At 41.5% G+C, this 25,714-nt stretch overlaps 2 protein-coding genes across 5 annotated transcripts in view; one reads left to right on the forward strand and one right to left on the reverse strand.

Moving 5' to 3' along the window:
- Nucleotides 1–2,202, reverse strand: part of LOC121287411 (engulfment and cell motility protein 2) — a 214,453-nt gene extending 212,251 nt beyond the window's left edge. For 2 of the 4 annotated variants that reach the window (XM_041205267.1, XM_041205265.1), the window contains exon 1: nt 2,184–2,200. The gene's annotated coding sequence lies outside the window, so the exon portion shown is untranslated. Of the gene's footprint in view, nt 1–2,183 lie in introns of all 4 variants that reach the window. The other 2 variants (XM_041205261.1, XM_041205268.1) reach the window with 2 other exon arrangements.
- Nucleotides 2,203–2,334: 132 nt separating this feature from the next.
- slc35c2 (solute carrier family 35 member C2) overlaps nt 2,335–25,714 on the forward strand; it is a 31,599-nt gene continuing 8,219 nt past the window's right edge. The window contains exons 1-7 of the mRNA XM_041205270.1: nt 2,335–2,655; nt 5,377–5,527; nt 7,957–8,020; nt 10,259–10,331; nt 14,112–14,280; nt 21,496–21,579; nt 24,038–24,213. Of these exons, the coding sequence (XP_041061204.1) occupies nt 2,536–2,655; nt 5,377–5,527; nt 7,957–8,020; nt 10,259–10,331; nt 14,112–14,280; nt 21,496–21,579; nt 24,038–24,213 (837 nt within the window). The 5' untranslated portion in view covers nt 2,335–2,535. The remainder of the gene's footprint in view (nt 2,656–5,376; nt 5,528–7,956; nt 8,021–10,258; nt 10,332–14,111; nt 14,281–21,495; nt 21,580–24,037; nt 24,214–25,714) is intronic.

Genomic DNA, 25,714 nt, shown 5'->3' on the forward strand with positions numbered 1-25,714 from the left:
CTATGTACAGTCTTCTTGAATGTTGTTTGAAGAGTGTATTCAAGATGACCAAATTGATTTCCTTATAGAACTGTATCAGTGTTCACCCCTGCTGTCCTTTGTTCCTAGTCCATAAGCTCCTACCACATTTCCACACCTCTCTCCACCAAGCTTTGTGTTCAAATCACCCTTATGGGATCCACTCTTCACGTGCTTCAATGCTTTTTGCACCTTCTCTTGGATTACTTCAACTTCTTCATAACTGTCATCATGCATTGGTGCATACAGTTATAAATACACAATATTCATTGGCTTCCCTTTGAATTTTGCCTAAACACTCTCTTTGATATTGGCAATATCCCTGCATGGTTCTTGCTACCTTCTTTGTCATCATTATTCCAACTCTATTCTCATGTTCACTTTCATCTGAGAAGATCATCACATGCTTTTCTTTGTCTATTTTCGCAGATTCTGTCCACTTAACTTCTGCCAATCCTAAAATATTAATCAAAAACAAAAAATGCTGGAAAAACTCAGCAGGTCTGACAGCACCTGTGGCGAGAAAGACCGAGTTAACGTTTCGAGTCCATATGACTCTTCTTCAGAGACTTCTTCTAAAATGTCAATGTTGTGTCTTAACGTCTCTTTCATGTAGTTGTCTATTTTTCCACTCCGGTAGCCTGTCCTCACATTACAAGTTCTGATTTTTCAAGATCTTTCCTGGGTTTGAGAATAGCATCATCAGATGGTAGCCTTTTTTCTGCAAAGTTCATAAACGAAACAATTTCCAGCATCCGCAGTTTTTGTTTTTATTTTTGCCTTTTTTCTGAGTTTGGGCTGCCCTAATTATTGACACGGCTATTCTTACTTCCTGGATAATCTTCTTCCCTGTTCCTATTTACAGTAGACATCTCCACAGGGGGCCCAAGTCTTTCTACACCACTGCTACTGTACACTTCAAGATTCCATGGTTAACTATGGATGATTCTTTGTGAATACCCTGACTCTTCAAGGTGATTGGCTATTTGTCTTTAAACATCATGATCCTGCCCTGAATTTGTCAACCATCTTACTGTTGCGCCTTCTGAGCCATTGACTTTGATCAGTGTATTGTTCTACCTCAACCGCTGGTCTAGGTTTCGAGCACTTCAAAAGGGTGACACTCCTTGTACAGCATCTTGCAAGGCTGTTGTTTCCCTCACTTAGACTAGCACGCCTGCCTTAGGCGAGGTCCCAGGGCATGCAGATTGGTCAGCTCCTTGGAGGCATAAGTAAGACAGGAGACTAGTGATCCTGGCCATACCAGTGCTGACATAGATGTGAGTCTACCTCTCATATACACCATACACCCAGATCTATGGGCCACAAGTATGACACACAAGCAAAACACTGCAGATGCTGAGAGTCCCTAACAAATCCAATAAGGAATTCAGGAGAAACTTCTTCACTCAGAAAGTGCTGAGAATTTGGAACTCGCTACCACAGAGAGTGTTTGGGGCGAAGAGCATTGATATCTTTAAAGGGGAGGAAACATGAGGAAGAAGGGAATGGAAGCTTATGCGAACAAGTAGGAGGAAACTGCTAACAATGCTAAAAGAGACCACTTTTAGGAACCCCTGTTCCTAAGCTGTAGATTCATTGTGACTATTTGACCTCAGCAACATGATGGAGCTCTGGGGACAGGTTTGTGCGCTTGTCAATAAAAAGGAAAACGAACAAGAATACAATCCTTTGGCATGGGTGAAGATTGAAAACAACAATAAGTATGATTGAAAAGGATAAAAACAAAAATAAAAACAAAAAACTGCGGATGCTGGAAATCCAAAACAAAAACAGAATTACCTGGAAAAACTCAGCAGGCCTGGCAGCATCGACGGAGAAAAGAGTTGACGTTTCGAGTCCTCATGACTCTTCGACATAAACTGGCTTAAGGTGGCCCCACCCACCTTAAACCAGTTTATATTTCATCCCTTCCTTATTCACCTAGTTCTGCCGAAGGGTCATGAGGACTCGAAACGTCAACTCTTTTCTTCTCCGCCGATGCTGCCAGGCCTGCTGAGTTTTTCCAGGTAATTCTGATAGAAAAGGACCTGCCCCGATAGTTGAGTCAGGGAAAAGTAAATTTCCATTCCCGAGCCCCTCTTCCCAAGGAGCTGTACGCGGATAGTGGGCGGGTCCGAGGGTCAAGCGGGGGCGGTGCTTACCTTGAGGGCGGGGCCTTGGGCCGGCCTGCATCTGAGGGCGGGACCTAGTGAGTCAGGGGGCGGGGTCAGGGGCCGGCCTGGCGTCTGAGGGCGGGACCCAACAGGTCAGGAGGCAGGGCCGTGGACTGAGAGGGACGGGACCTGGCGGGTCAGGGGGCGGAGCGCCACGTCAGTCAGTGACAGGCAGCTTCCCCGGGCCAGCGGGACCGTTGCAATGGAGAGTGGCGACCGGCTCGGTGGCTGAGTTGAGGCTCCCTCAGCCTGGAAACACTGCTGAGCCCTGAGTAGGTCGGACTGGGAGATTCTGGACAATCATTCGAACAGCAGGAGAAGGAGGAAGAGGAGCAAGGCCATGAGTGAGCTCTGCTTGTGCCTGTCCTTCCTGAGGAAAGCCCTGCTCACCCTTACCCTGGTGCTCTTTTATTATTGCTTCTCCATCGGGATCACCTTCTACAACAAGTGGGTGATGAAGGTGAGCATGATGAAATGTTGTGCTCTGCTCTCCCTGAAACGGTAAAGGTACTGGGCAGAAACCCCCATTTAATATAAAGACTTGCATTTGTTTAGCACCTTTCACGACCTCATACCTGCCCAAATAGTTTGATCACTGTTGTTATGGGGAAGACATGACAGCTAATTTGCGCACAGCGAGGCTCCACAAACAGCAATGTGGTAAAAGTCCAGATAATCTGTTTTCAATTGTGTTGGTTGAAGGGAATATATTGGCTAGAAAACCAGGAATTACTGCCCTATGCTTAAAAGTAGTACCAAGGGATCTTTTACACCCCTCTGAGAGGGCAGGTGGGCCTTGCTTTAATGTCTCATCTGAGGACATTACCTCTGATACTAATGCTGCTTGAGTACTACACTGTCAGCCTAGTTTATGTCTCAAGTCATTGATGTGGAACTTTCTGACTCGGAGGTAAGAGAGCTACCACTGTAAAAAGGACAGGCCCACTTGGTGTGTGTCCTGGTAGGTAACTGATTAGAAACAGTAAGTTAGATCTAACCTGATTAAGGTTGATGACAATGTGAACCCTTGTGAGTGCACAGGGCTGTACAAAGTATGCAGAGAAGAGAAACCTTGCAATCAGCTGCAACTGTGCTTTTGTAAAGGATTATGGCGAAGTCTCACAAAGCAAGGATGTAATTGATGTTCTTTCCAGGAAATATAATAAACTTTATTTAAAAAACTTGAACTGCATATTGGGCCTCAAGGGAAGGACAGTGGCGATTAAAGCTCCCCTATTAATCTGTGATTATTTTTACAAAGAGCAGGACATTTTCTCATGGTTCCCAAGTTGTATGAGCAAACCTGACCTGAGGCGTACTTTACGAGGAAGGGAAGGGAGATTTGACCAGCTGCACAAACCAACAAATATTCATTTGGTTTGTTAGAAATCTGCGAGCTAATCTGGTAGTGTGATGACACAAGTGCAGACCTGTTTAAAAGGTGCATGATCACAAATTATAGTGTTTCCTTTGAAATGAAAGTGATTTGGAAGATCTGCATTAAATCTCACTTTGTTTAATAGCGTGGTACTCGTTGACCTGCACCTGCATTGCAAACCACTGTTATGCTGTTCCCACAAACTCCATATTTGTTTGCAGCTTTGGTTATTGGACTTATCATCTGTTATCTTTAGCTGTCTCTGGGTAGTCTCCTGATCCCTGCTTGGCAACAATGCTCCTTACTGTTCCCACAGGTTGGACTTTCAAAAGTGAATACAGAATAACCGATCGAGGACTAAAATGTGTTTGTTGTGTTCTGAATGCTATCTCAGACTGCTTTGATTTTTTTGTTGGAGTTTGTTTCATTGTACATGAATCTCCTGAGTGCTGTGATGCAGTTAGAAGCCAGAGCTGCTACCCTGATATCTTAGTTATTATTGCAGGACAAGCATTAAACAACACAGTCTAGAAGATCCAGGGTTTAGTTTGTAGTCTCTGCTGAATAGGGTGATCTTAGTTGATGCAGCAGTAAGGTAAAATGGACAAAGAAAAGAAAGATTTGCATTTATATAGCATCTTTCACAATGTGTCTCAAAGTGTTTTACAGACAGTGAAATATTTTTGAAATGTAGTCACATTTGTAATGTTGGAAATGTGACAGCCAATTTGTGAACAGCAAGCTCTCACGAACAGCGATGTGATAATGACCAATTAATCTTCATTTTGTGGTGTTGGCCAATGAGGAATAAATATTATCCAGGACATGTGGGATAACTACCATGCTCTTCTTTGAAATAGTGCCATAGAATCCTTTACATCCACTTGAGGAAGCAGATGGGGCCTTGGTTTAGTGTTTAATTTGAAGGATGCCACCTCAGATGGAGCAGTATTCCATCAGTACTGCACTGGAGTGTCAGCCTTAATTTTTGTGCTCATGGATTCAATTGGTCCCAAGGACTTGGGAAGTGATGGGGAAATCAGCTAGAATTACTGCTGCTGATTAGCTCCTAACTGAATTGATTTTTTCTCACCTAAAGGAGAGGGTGAAGTCTTCTTTATGGACATTTGAGAAGTTTGTACATTAATTAATTAATTAAATCTTCTAGCTGACTGTTGATGAGCTCTTTGAGATGCTGTTGGCTGAAATGGTGGGAAGTGTATATGGTGATATCAGCATGATATTTCCCCCACTCCCCACCAAGATCGAATAGTTTGTTACTCCTTCATATCCTTGCATATTTAGCACATCCACTTGGGAGAGAAGAGCAAACTAATATTTTTGTGTATATTTAAAAATAGCCCTGAATTTTGTTCTTTTTATCTGTTTACATGCAACTTTTTGTCATGTTTCAAAAGCACAGTGGCTGCCACTTGCAATGTGCAGAAAGCTATGTCCCAGCAATAGTAAAATCTCTTGTCTCAAAGTTTGCAATTCCTTCAACCCCTGACCTTAGCAAAAATACTTTTAAAATAAAAATAAATCCAGTATTTCATCCCGAATTCTGACCTCACCATGTATTTACATGACAGCAGTTAGACTTTGCCATGTTAAAGGGATGCAGTTTGATCTTGAGTTGATTAATACAATACATATTATGTAATATGCTGTATGATTCATGGTATTACATTCCTGTCATTTATAGAGCGGCATATCATTCAAAATCCCCAGTGAGAACACCAGACATTTATAATTGATTTTAATGCATTTTAAGTAATATTATATTTTTCCCTCATTTCTTAGAATTTTCATTACCCTATCTTCATGACTTTGGTTCACCTCATCATGATCTTTGTATTCTCTGGAATAAGCCGAACACTCACTTCGTGGTATACTGGCAATTCACGCACCTGTCTGTCATGGAAATTATATATGACGAAGGTTGCTGCCACAGGTAACATTATTCCCTACTTTTGTTTCTGCGCCCAGTCTCTCCCCCCCCCCCCCCCAAACCCCCAACCCCCATCATCCATACCAGGCACTTTCAGCCTGTCAAATTTGTAAATTGGGAGCCGGCTCCCAAAGAAATGTCTGGGACCAGGTTTGCAAGAACTGTTTTCAGCTGGCACACTGCAGTTATATTGTTGGTTGTCGCTCTCACTGAGTGCGTGTCAAAAGTAGCATCATGTGTGTGCACGTTTGGACCTAAGCATTCCTCAGACAGTGAGGTTTTCACTGTTGTGCGAATGTCTACCCTCTTCATTAAAAGCAGTGAAAAGTTTAGCCTATAAAGTTTTACGGTTTGTTATACTTTTAAAATGTGGCTTGGCACCAGGCTGGAGTGAAACTGGACTCAGTACAAAATCAAATTAGCCTGAGGTAGTTCCATGAGTGTTGGTCCTCTATTACTTCGCTCAAGTAGCCTCCTAAGTGCTGCTGAGCCTTAGACCACCAAAATTGAAATTTACACAAAATAAAATTTAATTGCCTAGTCTCACTGCTTCTGTCCTGATACCAACCTGGAGATTCTCCTGTTCTTACCACCGGCGTTGGGCGTATTGGGAGGATTTGCAGGTTGATAATCAACCTGTTGGCTGCATTATGATGAATGCACCTTCTGTGCCCATCAAGGCCCAATGTGGGACTCTAACCCGGAGCTTCTGACTCAGAGGTAGGGACGCTACCCACTGCGTCACAAAACCTCCCCACACATAGCTAGGACCCATAAATATTCCCATAAGAACATCTTTTATTTGAAAGAAATAAGTAGAGTCAAAGGAGAAAGCTATCCATTTTGAGAACGTTCAGCCAGGTGGAGGAAGATGGTAGTTCTGTTGAAGGAAGAAACGGAGGGTCAGCATGCCATCAGGTTGGGAGTGGAGGGCGTGAGGGACTGGACATTCGTGGTGAAAAGGAAGAGTTTAGGGCAATGAAACCGGAAACTGTTAAAGTGGCTGAGGGTGCCAGAAAAGGCACAGCTGTTGGCCATTAGGGATTGGACAAGGGGGACAAATGATAAAGTTTAGACAGAAAGTTTGGGAAGCAGATAGAGGCAGCTGTGAGGGGTTGGGGGACTGTGAGGTTGGTGACCATGAAGGGGAGATCTCCAGAGGAAATGAGGCTAGTAATGGTCCAGAAAACAATAGCTTATTGCCTGATGTTCAGAATTGGGGTCATAGTCCAGAGAAAGATAGGAAGAGGTATCAGTGCATTGGCCTTCAGCATCTGCAAGAAAGAGGATGGTTCTCCAAACAGCAGCAGCATCACCTTTGTCAGCAGGTTCAGTGACATTGTCAGGGTTGAACCTGAGTGAAGTAACTGCTGCAAGTTCAGGGGGAGGTAGGTTAGAGTGAGTAAGGGGAACAGAGAAATTGAGCTGGCCGATGTCATGCCAGCAGTTCCCAATGAAAAGCTCTGGAAAGGGGAAGAGGCCAGAAGGAAGGGTCCAATGGAATGGGAATTCTGAAAATGCAAGAAGAGGTCTGCTGTGCAGGGGGAGACTGCTGGTTGAAGAAGTGGACACAGGGATGAAGGCAATGGAAGAAGAGTTCAGCATCATTCCGAGCTCAAAATTCATGTGGTAGGGGCATACGTAAGGTCGGATCATTTTGGGCCAGAAGGGAAGGTCAGAGGGAATAATGAAAACAGGGTAGGGGTGGGATTGGAAAAAGGGATGGACCAGTGGAAGGTGAGGGGAAAGAAGGATCCAGAGGGAAGTTGGTATCTAAGCATTGATGAAGCTTGTGATCCTTGACACCCGAGAGGAAGGATAAAACATATTATTAAAGTATCGGATAAGGGGAAGCATGATCATGGAACTGTGGACCAGGCCAACTCTGAAAGAGAGCAAGTTGATACTGTTAAAAAGAAGGGTTAAGAGCCTGAACGTGGTGGTGCACAGTGTTGTGTTGACCCCGGGAAACAGTGAAAGCAGTAATTTTGAGGAACGCTTAATATCTTTGAGACATTCAAAATCATAGGTAGATTAGAAATGTGAATGGTGGAAATCAGGACCAGTTGATAAAGAAGGAGTTGTGATTGTGAACGCTAGTTTTATTAGATAACTGATCAAATATGAGAAAACAATAAAATTGAGTGTTGGTAAGTGAACATTGAGAACTTTATAGTAACATTGAGAAATTGGATGAGAGGGACAGAGAATCTTGTTGAAAGAATGCTAGAAAATGTCAGATTAAAAAATATGAACAAAGCAAACAGACAAATTTTGGCAGATGGAAAGAAAAGCAGAAAGGCGCACGAAAAGGATTAGAGTAGAGAAGCTGTAATCGTACTATACAATGCTAATGGTGAAAACAATGTCATAAGCAATCAACTAATGATCATCTTCATTGTGCTGACTTTTTTTCTACTGAATTTTTACAGCCTTTGCAACTGCCTTAGACATTGGACTGTCGAACTGGAGCTTCCTGTTTATCACAATCTCACTGTAAGTCACCCATCTTTGCTAATGCGATTGGTCATGACATAGATATTCTATTTAAATGTCAACATAATTTGACATAGTTTGAATAACTATATTCTTAATCAACAGCTTCTGTTCATGGAATTTTATAAACTTTTAGTAATGTGCGTTTCAACTAATCCCTGACTTATGGGACTCTGATAGCCCTCACTAATAACCAACATGCTCCAGTCAGTGTTGTTTAGTATTGAAAACAAAAACAGAATTACCTGGAAAAACTTAGCAGGTCTGGCAGCATCGGTGGAGAAGACAAGAGTTGATGTTTCGAGTCCTCATGACCCTTCAACAGAATTGAGTGAATGTTAGGAGAGGGGTGAAATATAAGCTGGTTTAAGGTGGGGGGTGTGTGTGGGGGGTGGGTGGGGGAGACAAGTAGGGGGGGGGTGTGGTATGGTTGTAGGGACAAGCAAGCAGTGATAGGAGCAGATAACCAAAAGATGTCACAGACAAAGGAACAAAGAGGTGTTGAAGGTGGTGATATTATTTAAACGAATGTGCTAATTAAGAATGGATGGCAGGGCACTCAAGGTACAGCTCTAGTGGGGGTGGGGTGGAAAGACTAGCAGGGCATACAAGATTTAAAAATAATGGAAATAGGTGGGAAAAGAAAAATCTATACAAATTATTGGAAAAAACAAAAGGAAGGGGGAAGAAACGGAAAGGGGTTGGGGATGGAGAAGGGAGTTCAAGATCTAAAGTTGTTGAATTCAATATTCAGGCCAGAAGGCTGTAAAGTGCCTAGTCGGAAGATGCGGTGCTATTCCTCCAGTTTGAGTTGGGCTTCACTGGAACAATGCAGCAAGCCAAGGACAGACTTGTGGGCATAAGAGCAGGGTGGAGTGTTAAAATGGCAAGCGACAGGGAGGTTTGGGTCTTTCTTGTGGACAGACCGCAGGTGTTCTGCAAAGCGGTCGCCCAGTTTACGTTTGGTCTCTCCAATGTAGAGGAGACCGCATTGGGAGCAACAAATGCAGTAGACTAAGTTGGGGGAAATGCCAGTGAAATGCTGCTTCACTTGAAAGGAGTACATTTCTGTCCTTGGCTTGCTGCATTGTTCCAGTGAAGCCCAACTCAAACTGGAGGAACAGCATCTCATCTTCCGACTAGGCAATTTACAGCCTTCCGGACTGAATATTGAATTCAACAACTTTAGATCTTGAACTCCCTCCTCCATCCTCACCCTCTTTCTGTTTCTTCCCCCTTCCTTTTGTTTTTTCCAATAATTTATATAGATTTTTCTTTTCCCAACTATTTCCATTATTTTTAAATCTTATATGCCTTGCTAGTCTTTCCACCCCACCCCCACTAGAGCTGTACCTTGAGTGCCCTACCATCCATTCTTAATTAGCACATTCGATTAGATAATATCACCACCTTCAACACCTCTTTGTTCCTTTGTCTGTGACATCTTTTGATTATCTGCTCCTATCACTGCTTGCTTGTCCCCACAACCACACCACCCACCGACCCCCCCCCCCCCACCCCAAACCTTAAACCAGCTTATATTTCACCCCTCTCCTAATATTCACTCAGTTCTGTTGAAGGGTCATGAGGACTTGAAACATCAACTCCTTTCTTCTCCGCCGATGCTGCCAGACCTGCTGAGTTTTTCCAGGTAATTCTGTTTTTGTTTTGGATTTCCAGCATCCGCAGTTTTTTGTTTTTATCTCCTTGTTTAATATTGAGTTATTTCTCTATATTGAAGGAGGAATGTAGCTAGGCTTTTAATAATTGGATTGTTGGTACCTTTTTACACCTTTTTAAGATCTGTGCACCACTGATGCCTATCTCTAACTGCGCCTTCAGCTGTCTATGCCTAAACTCCTCCTTTAAGATGCTTCTTAAAACCTGCCTCTTTGATCAAACCTTTGGTCACTTTCATGTCTCCTTTGACTTGTTATGAAGCACCTTGGAATATCTTATCTGTGTCTGACTGGGTCTTCCTCCAAAAGGATACTTAACTTTCCCTGCTTGTTCATGTTGTTCAGGGATTAAGCAGCAGAAACCAAGGATTGAATCTGGCACCGTCCTGATCTGTGTAGTCCCAGTATCTACCAGACCATCATGGTGGTTTCCACATGGTTGAGAGTGACAAATTTCTCAGCTGAACACATGTTTGACAGGTTTCTAACTGCTCATAACTGAGATTATGTATGTTTATTCATTGTATTGGTTCTAATTGCTGCTCTTTCTTCATTTTAGGTACACAATGACAAAATCAACTGCCATCTTATTTATTTTATTCTTTTCAGTTGTATTCAAATTGGAGAAATTGGTAAGATTGCCATTTCAACTACCAGTTTAAACCATTACTGAAATTGACCTAGTGTAAATGTGATAAGAAGTTATGCATTGGTAGATTAGTTTTTCGTTGAAGAACTGGTAGGGGAGAAATACAGTGCAACTCAAGGTGAGGATGGTGGTTCAGAGGTGAAGAACCTTGTTGATAATGTGATTTAGGGCCTTTGGAAGGGTGGTTTAGGTATAAGGAAATAATAGTTGATCTGGATTTGAGTGGAAGATTTGTGGTAGTATACAGGCATTGTGGATGTAAAGCACTGTACATGTGCCCTTCATTACTTTTTCTCCTTCTCCTCCTAGAAGTTCTGCAGTATGGTCCCGTGGGGACTGACATGACCCCAGCACCTTGCCAGGTGGCTGTTTTCATGGGTCCGGCATGCTCTTCCACCACGAGGCCTTGTCCAGCTGATTCTTTCCTGGCCCAATAATCAGGCTCCAACACATTCCAGCAGAATTGCTGGATAATAATCTGAAGTGGGAACGTTGAGTTTTGTTTCCCCTCCTCCACACAGCAAAGGTCATGCATCAATTGTACTCCACCCCTCCCCTTTCCCATATCAGTGACAGCTAACTTTGTAGAGGTCCAATTTTACTCCAAGCACTACACATCTTTACTGATTGAACAAACACATGGATTGTGTGACTGGAGGAATACAAATGTGGCACGTAACTTGACAATCTATGAAGTAACCTGAAATGTTGCTGTAGTGTTCCAGCCCCCTGGCACCAGATATCAAGAGTCAAGAAGTGAAACTGCATCCTAAAACATTTAGGAATCAAGAAAGGTCGTTTGTCCAAACTAGCTGTTCAATTTTTAATCTCAAACTAACAGTAGGCAGGATGAACTCGAGAAGCTAGGCACCATCCAGGCCAAAGCAATCCGCTTTATCAACCTCCCATCCATGATCTTAAAAATCCAGTCCCTCCCTGACTGGTGCACCATGTGTGCTTTCTATAGGATGCACTTGCATCAACTTACCAAGGTTTTCTATAACAGCAGCTCCCAAACCTGTGTCCTCTGTCACCTAGAAGAACAAGGGCTGAAGGCACTTTGGAACACCGCCACCTTCATGTTCTCTTCAAAGTCACAGGCTGTCCTGAATTGGATGTACATCACCATTCCTTCACGGTCGCTGGGTCAAAATCCTGGAATTCCCACCTAAAGGCACTGTTGGTGTGCCTACAACACATGGACGGCAGGGTTTCAAGAAGAAGGTCAACCACCACTTTCTTGAGAGCAACAAGGGTTGGGCAATAACAGCCTAGCCTGAGAACATTTTTTTTTAAAACTGCATGTGGATAGGTGATTGTGCACTATTCTGTGAATGGTCACAAAAATTGCAGGTTGTATAAAACACAAGCTCTGCAACATTGCACTGTAGAAAATCTAAGTACTCTAAATAATGGAAGTCTGAAATAAAAAATGGAAATGCTGGGAATACTCAGCAGGTCAGGCAGCAGCTGTGGAGAGAGAAACAGAGTTAATGTTTCAGGTCTATGATGTTTCATCAGAACTGTGAAAGTTAGAAATGTAATAGATATTAAGCAAGCATGGAGGCCATGAAAGTGGGGAGGAAGGAAGGAAACAAAAGGGAATGCTGGTGATAGGGTGGAAGACAGGAGCAAATTAATGACATAATAAACAAATGGTGCAAAGCAAACGAAAAAAAATTGTGTCTAAGTGAGGTATTAATGAGAAAATGTAGAATCAATACCAACAGCTGCCATTCAAAAACAAAAATGAGAGCAGAAGATATGATCCAAAGCTATTGAATTCAATGTTGAGCCTAGAAGGCAGTAAAATGCTGAAAAATTAGGTGCTGTTTTTTGAGCTAACATTGAGCTTCACGAAAACAATGTAAGAGGCTGAGGTCAGATTGGGAATGGAGCAGAGAATTAAAATGACAGATGATCGGAGGCTTGGAGTCACACTTGCAAACTGAATGGAGGTGTTCTTTAAAGTGGTCACCCAAGCTGCATTTTGCCTCCCCGTTGGGAGACTACCCTGAGCAGCAAATGCAGTACACTAAATTAAAAGTACAGGTAAGTTGTTGTTTCACCTAGGAGTGTTTTGGGGCTTTGGACTGTGATGGGATGAGTGAAACAGAGCTGCTTCAAGGTATGCTGTGACTAGGGTGAGTGAGACTGCACATTGTGAAAATGGGTATCATGTAGCCAGGGGTGTTGGTTTAAAAAAAAGAGCAGTGCAATGTAAACGTAGTGACATTTTTACACAGTATAGTGACACTGCTGATTAAATTTCCAGGTGAAGTTCTTGGGCCTTAAGGGTGGCATTCCTTGTCCTTAGTGCTGTATATTTTAAAGATAGTTTGTATATTTTTAAATTGCAAATAATGGATCTTTAGAAGATGCATCACAGACCATTAAAAGAAAACAAACCAAGCATTAGGCTTTATATCTAGAGGGATTGAATTGAAAAGTAGGGGAAGTTTGTTAAACCTGTATCGAACCTTGAATAGACCACACTTAAGAGTACTACGTGCGGTTCTGGCCACCATTTTATAAAATGGAAATAAAGGCCCTAGAGAGGGTAGAAGGATGCTTACAAAGATGATATCAGAAATTTATGGTACAGATATCAGGGAAGGATTGACAGGCTGGGGTCACTTCTCTCTTGAAAAAGAAGGTTGAAGGATGACCAAATAGAGATCTCTAAAATGATGAAAGGTTTTGATGGATTATGAATAGAATGTTTCCTTTTGAGGACAAGAGTATTACTAAAGGCCATCCATATTAGATGGTCACCAAGAAATCCAATATAAATTCAGAATAGACTTTTTCACCCAAAGAGTGGTGAGAATATGGAACTTTGCACCACAGAGAGTGATTGAAGCGAATTATATTGATGACTTAAGGGGAAACCAGACAAGCATATGAGGGAAAAACAATAGAGTTGTGATGATATATTTAGATGAGGAAAAATGAGAGGAGACTCAAATGGAACATTAGCACCAGCATGGTTGGGCCAAATGGCCTGTTTCTGTACTGTATATCCTGTGTAATTCTTTGCAATGTCACTTATGAAATTTTAAACCACTATTGTCCCACGTGATGATCAGTAACTTTGAACAGGCTTCTGTGAAGTTGGAGGAGCAGCTCTCAGTATGCAGGTTTATTGTGGAGTGCGTCAGCATAACTTTGCCATTAACTGGCTGTTGCTGCAGGTGGAGACTGCACTGCCACGTAACCTTGGAAATTGCTATGCCAACTGACAGTGGACTTGCTTTTTGATAAGTGACCTTTTATGAGGCTGATAAAATGGGGAGATATAGAATATGGCGAGGGCGTGGTTTCAAGGGCAGTTCTTTCATATAATGACAATTGCCTCCAGAGGTATATGGCTCAATATCACTAGGCATTTTTTTTTTACTTAATTTCATGAGTATAAAACAATTTTGGGAAACCTAAAATTAAAATGTGCCAGAAAACTTACCTTTTTTCTATTTTCTTAATAACTTTGAACAAAGAAAAAGGATCCTTGTAGAACAAAATTATAATATCGTTCCTGGTACCCACTATATACTCCAGTCCTTGTTAAGTACACACTGATTGCAAAAGTTTTCAAGTGTGTAGACTTCAATTGCTTCCTTTCCAGGGCCATGAATGACTGATCAGCTGTTTTCTGAAAGTGTGTTTTGGATGGGAGCCTTGTCTGTTTAATGGGTGGAGATCTACTTGATTGTTTGCAATTGTTTTTGAATAATCTGTTGCCTTTGCCAATTTTTTTTTCCAGCGGCCATGGTTGATCATGGTAATCTTGTTAATAGCTGGAGGCCTCTTCATGTTTACGTACAAGTCAACCCAGTTTAACATGGAGGGATTCATACTAGTATTGGTTGCATCCTTCCTTGGAGGGATACGGTGGACGCTGACACAGATTCTTACCCAAAAGGCAGACCTAGGTAATGTCAAAATATCAGTATTTTAGAGTTAGAGTGGGACAGAGTCCTTAACACATTAGCAATGTGGTGGGATTTTGTGTAGAGGTTGCAATATGTGCAATGTTGTACACATGCTGTGTTTTTTCTATTTGCGTGCAAAGCCTTTCTCCACATAGAGGCCAACCACTCCTTCATGTTCAACATGGGCGCTAACTTGTATGAAATACCGAGGGAGAGCTAAGTCACTGAGGGAGTGAATTCAAAATTCATATGCTCTAAAAGGAACAAAAGAAAGTCTTGCATTTAAATAGCGCCTTTTACAACCACCACTCCTCTCAAACTGCATTACAGCTAATGAAGTATTTTCTTGTAATTGCATCATAATGTGCAAAACATGTCAACCAATTTGCATACAGCAAACTCCCACATACAGCAATGTGATAATGATCAGATAATCTTGTTTATTTTTGTGATATTGATTAAAGAATAAATATAAACACCAGGGATGAATTCCCCTCCTTTTCTTCAAAATAGAGCCATGGGATCTTTTACATACATTTGAACATACAAGTTAGGAGCAGGATAGGCCATTCGGCCCCTCGACTGCTCTGCCATTTGGTAAAATCATGGCTGATGTGATTGTGGCTTCAACTCCACTTTCCTGTCTACCCCCTAGATTCTTTGATTCCCTTCTTAATCAAGGAACCCTAGCAAAACTGGAGTCAATGGGAATCGGGGGAAAACCCTCCGTTGGTTGGAGTCACACCTAGCACAAAGGAAGATGATTGTGGTTGTGGGAGGTCAGTCATCGTTGTTCCAGGACATCACTGCAGGAGCTCCTCAGGGTAGTGTCCAAGGCACAACCATCTTCAGCTGCTTCATCAGTGACCTTCCTCCCATTATAAGGTCAGAAGTGGGGGTTTTCACTGATGATTGTACAATGTTCAGCACCATTCGTGGCTCGTCAGATACTGAAGCAGTCCATGTTCAAATGCAGCAAGACCTGGGCAGTATCCAGGCTTGGACTGTCAAGTGGCAAGTAACATTCACACCACACAAGTGCCAGGCAATAACCATCTCCAACAAGAGAGAACCTAACCATCGCCCATTGACATTCAATGCCATTGCAATCACTGAATCCCCCAAAATCAATATCCCTGGGGTTGCCATTGACCAGAAACTGAACTGGACCAGCAATATAAATACTGTGGCTACAAGAGCAGGTCAGAGGCTAGGAACCCTGTGGCGAGTAACTCACCTCCTGACTCCCCAAAACCTGTCAACCATCTACTAGGCACAAGTTAGGAATGTGATGGAATACTTTCCACTTGCCTGGATGAGTGCAGCTCCAACAACACTCAAGAAGCTCAATACCAGCCAGGACAAAGAAGCCCGCTTGATTGGGACCCCATCCACAAACAGTCACTCCCTCTACCACTGATGCAAAGTGGCAGCAGAGTGTACAATCTACAAGATGCACTGCAACAACTCACCATGGCACTTTGAACAGCATCTTTCACACCCACAACTGCCACCAACCAGAAGGACAAGGACAGCAGACAGATGGGAACACCACTACCTGGTGGTTCCCCTCCAACCCACTCGCCATCCTGACTTGGAAATATATCGCCATTCTTTCACTCGCTGGGTCAAAATCCTGGAACTCCCTCCGTCCCCAAGTACCTACATCACATGGACTGCAGCGGTTCACAAAGGCAGCTCACCACCACCTTCTCAAGGGTAACTAGGAATGGGCAATAAATGCTGGTCCAGTCAGCAATACCCACATTCCAATAATGAGTTTAAAAAAAATCTACTCAGTCTTAAAAATATTCAACAACCCTGCCTCTATTGATCTATGGAGAAGAGAATTCTACAGACCATGGACCCTCTGAGAGAGAGAAATTTTCCAGTCCATTATTTTTAAACTCTGTCCCCTAGTTCTAATCTCTCCCACAAGGGGAATCATCCTCTCAGCATCCACCCTTTCAAGTCTCTTCAGGATCTTATATGTTTCAATAAGATCACCTCTTCTAAACTCCAATGGATATAGGCCCAACCTCCTCGTAAGATAATCCCTCATCCCAGGAATCAGTTGAGTGAACCTTCTCTGAAATGCTAATGTAATTATATCCTTTTTCAAATAATTTCCAATCTTTTTTATTCCATTCCCCTTGCAAGTAACACCAATATTCCATTTGCTTTTCTAATCACTTGCTGTACCTGCATACCAACCTTTGGGATACATGTGCCAGGACACCCAGATCCCTCTGTACTGCAGAGTTATGCAATCTCTTACCACTTAAATAATATACTGTTTTTCTATTCTTCCTGCTAAAGTGGATAGGTTGACATTTTTTCACATCATACTCCATCTGCCAAATTTTTGCCCACTTGCTTAACCTACCTGTAGAACTCTGCAGACTCCTTATGTCCCTTTTACAACCTACTCTTCTATCAATTTGTGTTATCAGCAAATTTAACAATTCATTGATATAGATTGTAAATAGTTGTGGTCCCAGCACTGATCGCTGTGGCACTCCACTAGTTACAGCTTGCCAATCCGAAAATTATCCATTTATCCCTACTAATTGATCCTCTATCCTTGTTAATAGCTTACCCCCTATACTATGAGCTCTTATTTTGTGTGTTAACTTTTGATGCCGTCCCTTATCAAATGCCTTTTGGGAATTCAAGTACACTACATTTATAGGTTCCCCTTATCTATGTTACTTGTTATTTCCTCAAAGAACTCTAATACATTAGTTAAACATGATTTCCCTTTCACAAAACCACATTGACTCTGTCTGATTGCATCAAGATTTTCTAAGTACCCTGCTTTAACCTCCTTAAAAAATAGATTCTAGCATTTTCCCTATGACAGACATTAGGCTAAGTGGCTGTAGTTTCCTGCTTTCTGTCTCCCTCCTTTCTTGAATAGAGGCTTTACATTAGTAATTTTCCTGGGACCTTTCCAGAATCTAGGGAATTTTGGAAAATTACAATCAATGCATCTTTGTAGCCACTTCTTTTAAGACCCAAGGGTGCAAGCCATCAGGCCCTGGGGGCTTGTCAGCCTTTAGTTTGAACAGTTTTCTCAATATCCTTTCCCTGGTGATTGTAATTGTTTTGAGTTCCTCCCTCCCTTTCACCTTTTGACTTCCAAGTATCTCTGGGATGTTATTTGTCTCTCCTACAGTGAAGACAGACACAAAATATCTGTTCAACACTTCCCCCATTTCTTTGATTTCTATTATTAATTCCCCAGACTCTCGCTCCAGAGGACCAATGCTCCCTTTAATTACTCTTTTCCTATTTAAATACTTATAGAAGCTCTTGATATCTGTTTTTATATTTCTAGCTAGCTTTCCCTCATACTCTAATTTCTTCTTTCTCTTTTTTTTGTTCATTCTTTGCTGTTTTTTAAATTCTGTCCAATCTTCTGATACACCACTATAGTTCACAGAATTGTACACTTTTTCTTTCAGTTTTTATATCCATCCGAGCAGGCAAATACTGCCTCAGTTTAACACCTCATCTGAAAGTTGGTACCTCCAACAGTGCAGTACTCCCTTAGTATTGCATTGGAGTGTTAACATAGATGTTTGTGCTCAAGCCCAGGAATGGCACATGAACCCAGAACCATGTAACTCAGAGGCATGATTGCTCCCAACTGAGCCACAGCTGACACTTTACGAGGTGAATCAGTGGAGAACAAGAATTGTAGAACAATTGATAAAGCAACATAGGAACCGAAATAGACCATTTAATCCTTCAAGCCTGTTTTGTAATTCAAATAGATCACAGCTAATTTGTATTGGAACTCCATCTACATATCTACCCACCTTGGTTCTGTAACCCTTAATATCCCCGCTTAACAAAAATCTATCGATCTCAGTTTTGAAATGTTTAATTAACCCCCAACCTCAATAGCTTTTTGGGAGAGAATTTCAGATTTCTGCTGTCCTTTGTGTGAAGGATTGTTTCCTGACATTATCTTTGAACAACCTAGGTCTAATTTTTAGGTTCTGCTCCCTTGTTCTGGATTCCCCACCAGATTGGGGGGAAATCTCTATCCACTTTATTAACTTTTTAAAATCCCCTTAAGCACCTCAATTAAATCACCCCACAATCTTCTATATTCAAGGGAATACAAGTCTTGTCTATGCAACCTGTCCTCATAATTTAACCCCTTTAGCCCCAGTATCATTCTGCTGAATCTGCGCTGCACCTTCCTTGAGGCTAGTACATCCTACCTGAGGTGTACTTTTGCATTCCAGTCCCTTTGAGATTAAGGACAACATTCCATTAATTAGCCTGTTTAATTATTTTTTGCACCTCTTTCATTTCGTGTAACTCAGTGCAAATGCAGACAACTAAGACATTAGCAGAGGTTATTGGAATTAATTACCCCATCCTTAAGTATAATAAAAGTGATCTCTCAAAGAAACAAAAAGGGAGCAATTGCTTGCTCTGCTCCCTGTAAGTGGCTTCCTATCTTATCTGTGGATTTATTATATATTTTTATGTTTTGCTGAAAAAAGACATTCTCTTGAAGCTTTTTGTCTTGCCATCAGGACAACCGCAGGGATACCAATGTGAGGGGAAGCAACAACTTTATACTGTATGAGAAGAGAGTGCTGATTGGTTGGCAAGTGGACTCTGATTGGTAGAGATGTTGCCATGAAGAATGCATCAGTTAATGGTGATTCCAGTTAACTGCCAAGCATTGTTTGAAATTTTAAAATGGGCAGCTTGACTGATTGGTCAAAGCATTGCCCTGAGGAACGAACCAGCGAAAGGCTACCACTTATTTTGTTTAGCTGAAACAGGCACAATGTGTGTACATGTTCTTTCTATCTACAAAGAACAGGGCCCTGTGTATTAATATATGTAGCTTCCATTACACACTGCGAGTCCAACTGACAATCTTAAATTGGTTGTCAGTGTAATTTTTAGCACACTGAGGATTAATTAGCAAATGTTGTCCAATCACAGAATCACATCTAATGTTGCGATTGCCCTGATGAGTGCAAGATGAAAAGCTTTGACAAAATATGTTTTTTCAGCAATGTTCAAGTTCTGTGCTACCAAGTGACTATTTATATATTTTTGTGTGAAATACAAATACTGTTGCACCTGGATTACTCAACAATTCATCCCTTTAATCCAACAATGCTCAACTCTAATCTCCATGATTGTGAGCTATGAGGAATGACAGTCACGTTAGTGTGCATGTCTTAACTGTTGCTGTTGGTAAAACTAGGTCAGGCTTCAGTTGAATGGGGGCTGGAAGCAAGATTCTGCTTGGCCCAGACAAACTAGCAGAATTTGGATATCCACTGGCAACAATGAAAACAATTATTGGGGGCGGGGGCGGGGGCGGGTGGGCGGGCGGGCGGGCGGCGGGCAGAAGGAAAGGAAATTGTACCATTACAGATAGTATATTTTGATGGTACACAATTTCAAAGAGCCGTATTTCTGCCATGGAGATAGGAAGCTCAAGTCAGAAAATCTCCTGATTTTGACAGACACTTCCCCATGGAAATGACCTCCTGATGCACAATTTTCACTTTGGTGGGGCGGGAGCATGATCAAGTCATGCTTGCTGCTCTCTAGAGGTAGCTCAGAGGCGGCCGCAGAGGTGGGCGGGTGTCAGCGTGGGCTTTTGAGAAGGTCTGCCCTGGTTATATAAAAGGTTGTTAGGCCCTCCGCCTCATGCCTCCTGTGCCACCTCCTTGATGATTCGTACCCCCATGCAACTTCCATGTGACTGCACTGCCGCCTCCATAGCCACTCACCTAGTATAGCCCCCATGCCACCTCCATAGCTACTCATCTAGTATGCACTATCGTAGGAGCAATGTGGAGATGAAAAGAATAAACTTTAACAATTTAAGAGAGCTCTCATTCATAGGCACTTTATACTGAAACAATTCTCTCATTCATGAAGCTCATTCAAAGATTTTAGCTCCTCTCAAGTGGTCAATATGTTATTTAAAAAACAAGCTTGTATTCACTAACTACATCAAGGACATCTAATCCTATAATAGTTTCTTAAAACTATCAATCAACATGTGAATTCAGCCACCCTGCTAAGATAATTGGGCTTGGAGCTTTTGAAACTCAGCATTCGTAATATGCTCAGCTGTAATAATAGCCTTTGGGAAATGTTAACAATGAAGTCTATTGAAACTGCAGGTACAGATGGTAATTTTTTTTCTAAGTCACAGCATACCCTGTCAATCAATGCATCCCAGTAGCAGCCTGTTATTTTCATGTTTAAAGGGCTGGGAGTTAAATAACTTCAGATTATGGTACTTAAACTGACCTTATCCTCCCTTAGAGTGTTTAGACCTTTTCCATAAATTGGTGATTCGTAACTGCAAGTTAAGGCTCCTGGAAAAGCGAAAATGGGGTCTGTTTGAACCCAGCACTAATCTCAAATGATCCTGTTGAGTTCAGTTTCCCACCTGTGTGATTCACACCTTGTTCCCTTATCTGTCAGTAAAAATGGGATCTCTGGAAATTGTGTGGGACCAGGACTTCCGCATCTGAATCCTGTCATTTTTAAAGACCTCCAGAGTCGGCACAATTCCACGAAATGTGGCCTTAAGTGTTTATTTATGTGAATGAATTGGCTGAAATTTGCTTCGTTCTCCACTGCTTGTTAGCTTCTGCTTGACTCACAATGGGTACAGATTACAATTGTGACCGCTGTACTCCAAGCCAGTTTAAGACACATACATATCTTGTAAGTTGAAAATAAAAGTCGGTGGTTGTTGCCCAGTTGCTTTGTCATGGGGTTTGAAATTCAACATGTCCTATGCTATTTATGCCTAACTCCAGATACTTGCTATTTAGCCTGAACGTGTATTCTGGTTCCAGAAGTTGCCAAATATATCTTGACCTGTTCAAGACAGTCCATAAGTATCTGGGTACACTTTATGCATCCTTGGTGCAGAGGTATTTGCAAATCTTATTTGATTTTTGTACTGGTTTTAATCAGGTTTCATGTTGATGCTCCTTATATTGAATATTTGCAATGACAGTTTTTGCCAGTTTGATGACCATTATTTTGCTTTCTTTTTCCATGCTCTTGGCTTTATTTTGGCTATTATAAAGTCATTTGCAGTAAAATGTTTGTTTTCAAATTGAAGTAGATTTTTGCTATTTCAGTTTTCCAAGGTATATCAGGATGTGACAAAATGGCTAAACTTTAATCTGCTTTGCTCAGGTTTACAGAATCCCATTGACACCATGTACCATCTCCAGCCGCTGATGTTTATTGGCCTTTTCCCACTGTTTGTATTCAATGAAGGTATGTTTGGTTGTTTTGTTGAGATGATGGCCAACTTTACTCAGCAAGGACCAAATAAAGCTCACTATAATCAGTGTACATATTGTATCCCATCCCTTGCCTAATGGGCCTGCAATGAGTGTCACATTGTCTCTGTGCAAAATTTGTGTTTGTTTGCCTTTGAGATTCTACATGAACTGTCGCAAATTGTTATACTTGTTCCATTTTTATAATGTTTTTAAAAAAACTTCTAGGAAAACCTTTACAGGCTGTGGGCTGTGTTATTGTTTTGAGCTTAGTTGATTTACAGCCTATTTTTTAAATAATTAAATGTATTAAACAAAAAATCATTTGGGATGTTTATTCAAATGGTAGGATAATTTTTTTGATTTACATTGATGGCCCTGGGCTGTGGGAGTATTAGAAATGGGATGATAGGGTCAGAGAAAGATGGTGAGGTGTTGGAAAGATTGGGAAAGAGAGTAGTAGGCATGAGTTCATGGGAAGGTAGGTCCCAAGAGTGTTTGGAGCAGAGACAAGTTATGCAAGAACTTTTGAAGACAAGAAAGGTATGAGAAAACTTGGAAAAGAATTGTGAGATTTGGGTGGAGGCTTTTCGGGAGCATTGAGCAGTCAGTGCCAGGATTTAATAGAAGTGGGACATGCTGAGTGAACATCTCCAAATGACACAGGTTTCTTCTCCTCCCTTCTGAAAGTAGTCATGTATCAGTTCCATTTTCATGTGTACCTGGACAGTGAGTGTTGGCAAACTGTGGAGTGCATCGCAGCCCTGCCTTCACCCCATACCCATGTGTGTCTCCTTGTCAGCAAGGGCCCTCAGTAATTATTCACCACTGTAAATGTATTTATTCATGAATTTTCCCTCAGTGCTGTTGCTGTATCTGTAATTTTAATTTTATAACAGGCCTAATGTGTTGAGGTACACTGAGATGTAACTTGTGTTGACATTTTGCCACTCTATAATTAGTGTCTGTCTTGTTTTTTGCATATTTGCTGTATGTCAAGCTTTTGTCTTCTTTCACCTTTGCTCTTTCCTCACACCCCCCAACCCCTCCTGGTCACTTCCTCTCCCTTTCCCTCCTTCCCTAAGAGCACCCTGTTGCTAGACTGTCCTCGGGCCACCCCAAAATACTTTGTTGTCTGTACACTTTAACAAGTAAATCAGTTGTTTCCTATTTAGGCAAATACAGCAATCAAATATGTGCACCCCAGAGTTTCTCACCATCAGAAAGTGAGATGATCACCAGGTAATCTGTGTGGGTGATATTGGCTGAAGGAGGAATGTTGGTCAGGTAAATGAGGTTTGAGTTTAAAATCTCAGAGACTGCATCTCCAGCAATGTACTGCACTGAAGTGGTCACCCTGACTATGACTTAAACCCCTGATTTTTGACTTGGAGAAAAGAGCAGTACCACATAGACAAGCTATATCCAAAATCCTTTTCATTTTAGAGAAGCTATTTTAAGCTTGTGTAGAATCTTGGTTACTCCACAATTACTGTGGACAGTTCTTGTCTCCATAAGAGTGTAAGAAATAGAAGCAGGGGTAAGCCACTCTGCTCCCCAAGCTTGCTCTGCCATTCAATAAGGTTGAGGCTGATTTGATTGTGCCCTTAACTCAACTTTCTTGCCCACCACTCCTTCATAACCCTTGACCTCCTTGTGGATCCATATTCTAAAATGATAAAGAGGCACTGGAGAAGGTGCAAGAAGATCGACAAGGCTGACACCAGAACTGAGAGGTTATACCTCTTGGGAAACTTTGAACAGGCCGGGACTATGGAAAATTATGGAAGAGTTTGAGAGGGTAGGCCTAGATTCTATTTGTGTGGGAGACCAAAACTGGAAGACACAAATATAAGATCACCACCAATAAATCTAATAGAGAGTTCAGGAGAAACAACTTTTAACCGGACAATTGTTAAAATATGAAACTTGCTATTGCAAGTAGTATTTTAGGCGAATAGCATTGGTGTACTTAAGGGAAAGCTAAATAAGTAAATGAAGGAGAAAAATATGCAAAGATATGAATTAGGAGCAGGAGTAGGTAATTCGGCCTTTTGAGCTTGTTCCATCATTCAGGAAGATCATGGCTGATCTGCTTGTGATCTTAATGCCACTATCCTGTCTACTCCCCCCACCTTAAATTCTTGACCAACAAAAGAATCTATCTACCTCGGCCTTAAAAATATTAAATGACCCGGCCTCTACCATTCTGGGGAATATAGTTCCACAGACTCAACCCTTTGAAAGGGAAGAATAAAGGATATGCAGATCGGGTTAGGTGATTAGGAGTGGAAACAGGTTTAAGTGGAGCATAAAAAAGTTGAGCTGAATGGTCTGTTTCTGTCCTGTGCATTGTGTTGGGGTGTAAAACTATAATTCTATATTGAAATTGAATCACTATTGCTTAGCTGGTTCTCTGTGCTCTACTAATGTTGAGTTTTCCCTTTCTCGAGGACTAAGTCTGTCTGCCTCAGAGAAACTGTTTCGTAACCATGAGATGTCGACTTTGCTGCATATGATGCGTGTATTGGCTGCAGGGGGATTTTTGGCATTTGGACTGTGCTTCTCTGAATTCCTATTGGTTTCTAAAACCTCCAGCTTGACCCTATCTGTAGCAGGCATTTTTAAGGTGAGCCATTCCGTTCTCATGATCATCAGGTGTTTGTTTGGATAATGAAAGCAAAAAGAATTGCAGGTGCCGAAATCGGAAATAAGAACACCATCCTGAGAATGCCGATTGGATCATTGAGCATTTGAAAGAGAAAGTTAGGTCGGTGGTTAGTGGGGGACCCTTCATCAAATCTCTGTATTGGCCCGTTATTATAGGAGTGGTTTGAAATTCTCAGTGCGGTTGATCATAATGGCATACAGATTGCAAACATCATCTGTGCTGTAATCGTCCTCATAATGTGCAAAAAAATGCTTTTTTAAAAGGAAGACTTTTTTTTTTGTATATGGCTATCCAAGCAACTCCTGCTTGAAACTGTGTGATTGAAGGACGGAATGAGTTTGGCTATATTAAAACGAGAAAATACTGGAAATACACAGCATGAGTCAGTTGGCATCTGTAAAGAAATGAAAGTCTTCACATTTAGGTTGTATACCCTCACCAGAACCTAACTTAGCCATGGTGCCATCCTGCTGATGGGCAAAACATGATAAGTGGTGTTTCACAAGGATTGGTGCTGAGACAAAATGTAGGAAGTGATGTTGGAACCAATGTTGTTGGTCATTCACTTTCGCAGTTTGGACTTAGGAATTGGGAAAAAATTTCAAACTTTACAGACGACATCAAATTAGTGGGTATAGTTGATACAGAGAACTATGCAAAATGCAGGATGATATTAAAAACTTGGAGAATAGGTGTGTAATTTGCAAGTGAACTTCAATATAGATAAGTGTGAGGTGGTGCATTTTGGTGGGAAAAATAAGGAGGTCACATACTCTTTCAAGGATAGGTGTCTAAATGGGGCAGATGAGCAGAAGAATCTGGGGGTACAGATACACAAATCCCTAAACATGGTGACACAGGTTAATAAAGCCATAAAAAGTAAATAAAGTTCATTTCTAGAGGGACAACATTACAAAGCAGAGAAATTATATCAAGCTTTTACAGAACCTTGGTTAGACCACACTTGGCGTACAATGAACTGGTCTCTATTACAAAAAGGATATAGAGACACTGGAGAAGGTGTATCAATGAATTACTAGAATGATACCAGAATTTGGATGTTAAATCTATCCTCAGAAAAGATTGAACAGTTTGAGTTTTGTTTTTTCTGGAAAGGGAGAGAGTTGAGAGGTGATTTGACAGATTATGAAAGCGTTTGATAGGGTAAATGTAGAGAAGGTATTTCCATTTATGGATGAGACAGAGTTAGGAGTCATAAATATAAGATTCTGGTTAGAAAATAGAACTTGCTGCCGCTTGGATTTGTTGAGGCAACTAGCATAGATGCATTTAAGGAGAAGCCATCTTAGCATATGAAGGAGAAAAACAGAGGAACTGTTAATGGGAATTAGAAGAAATGGATTAGAAGAAGGCTTGTGTGGAGCATAAACACCAGCATGGGCCTGTTTTGCTGAATGACCTGCTGTACTGGTAAAACTGTAATACTGTGATACTTGCT

Source organism: Carcharodon carcharias, chromosome 14 (assembly GCF_017639515.1).
Source record: "Carcharodon carcharias isolate sCarCar2 chromosome 14, sCarCar2.pri, whole genome shotgun sequence".
Classification (NCBI taxonomy): domain Eukaryota; kingdom Metazoa; phylum Chordata; class Chondrichthyes; order Lamniformes; family Lamnidae; genus Carcharodon; species Carcharodon carcharias.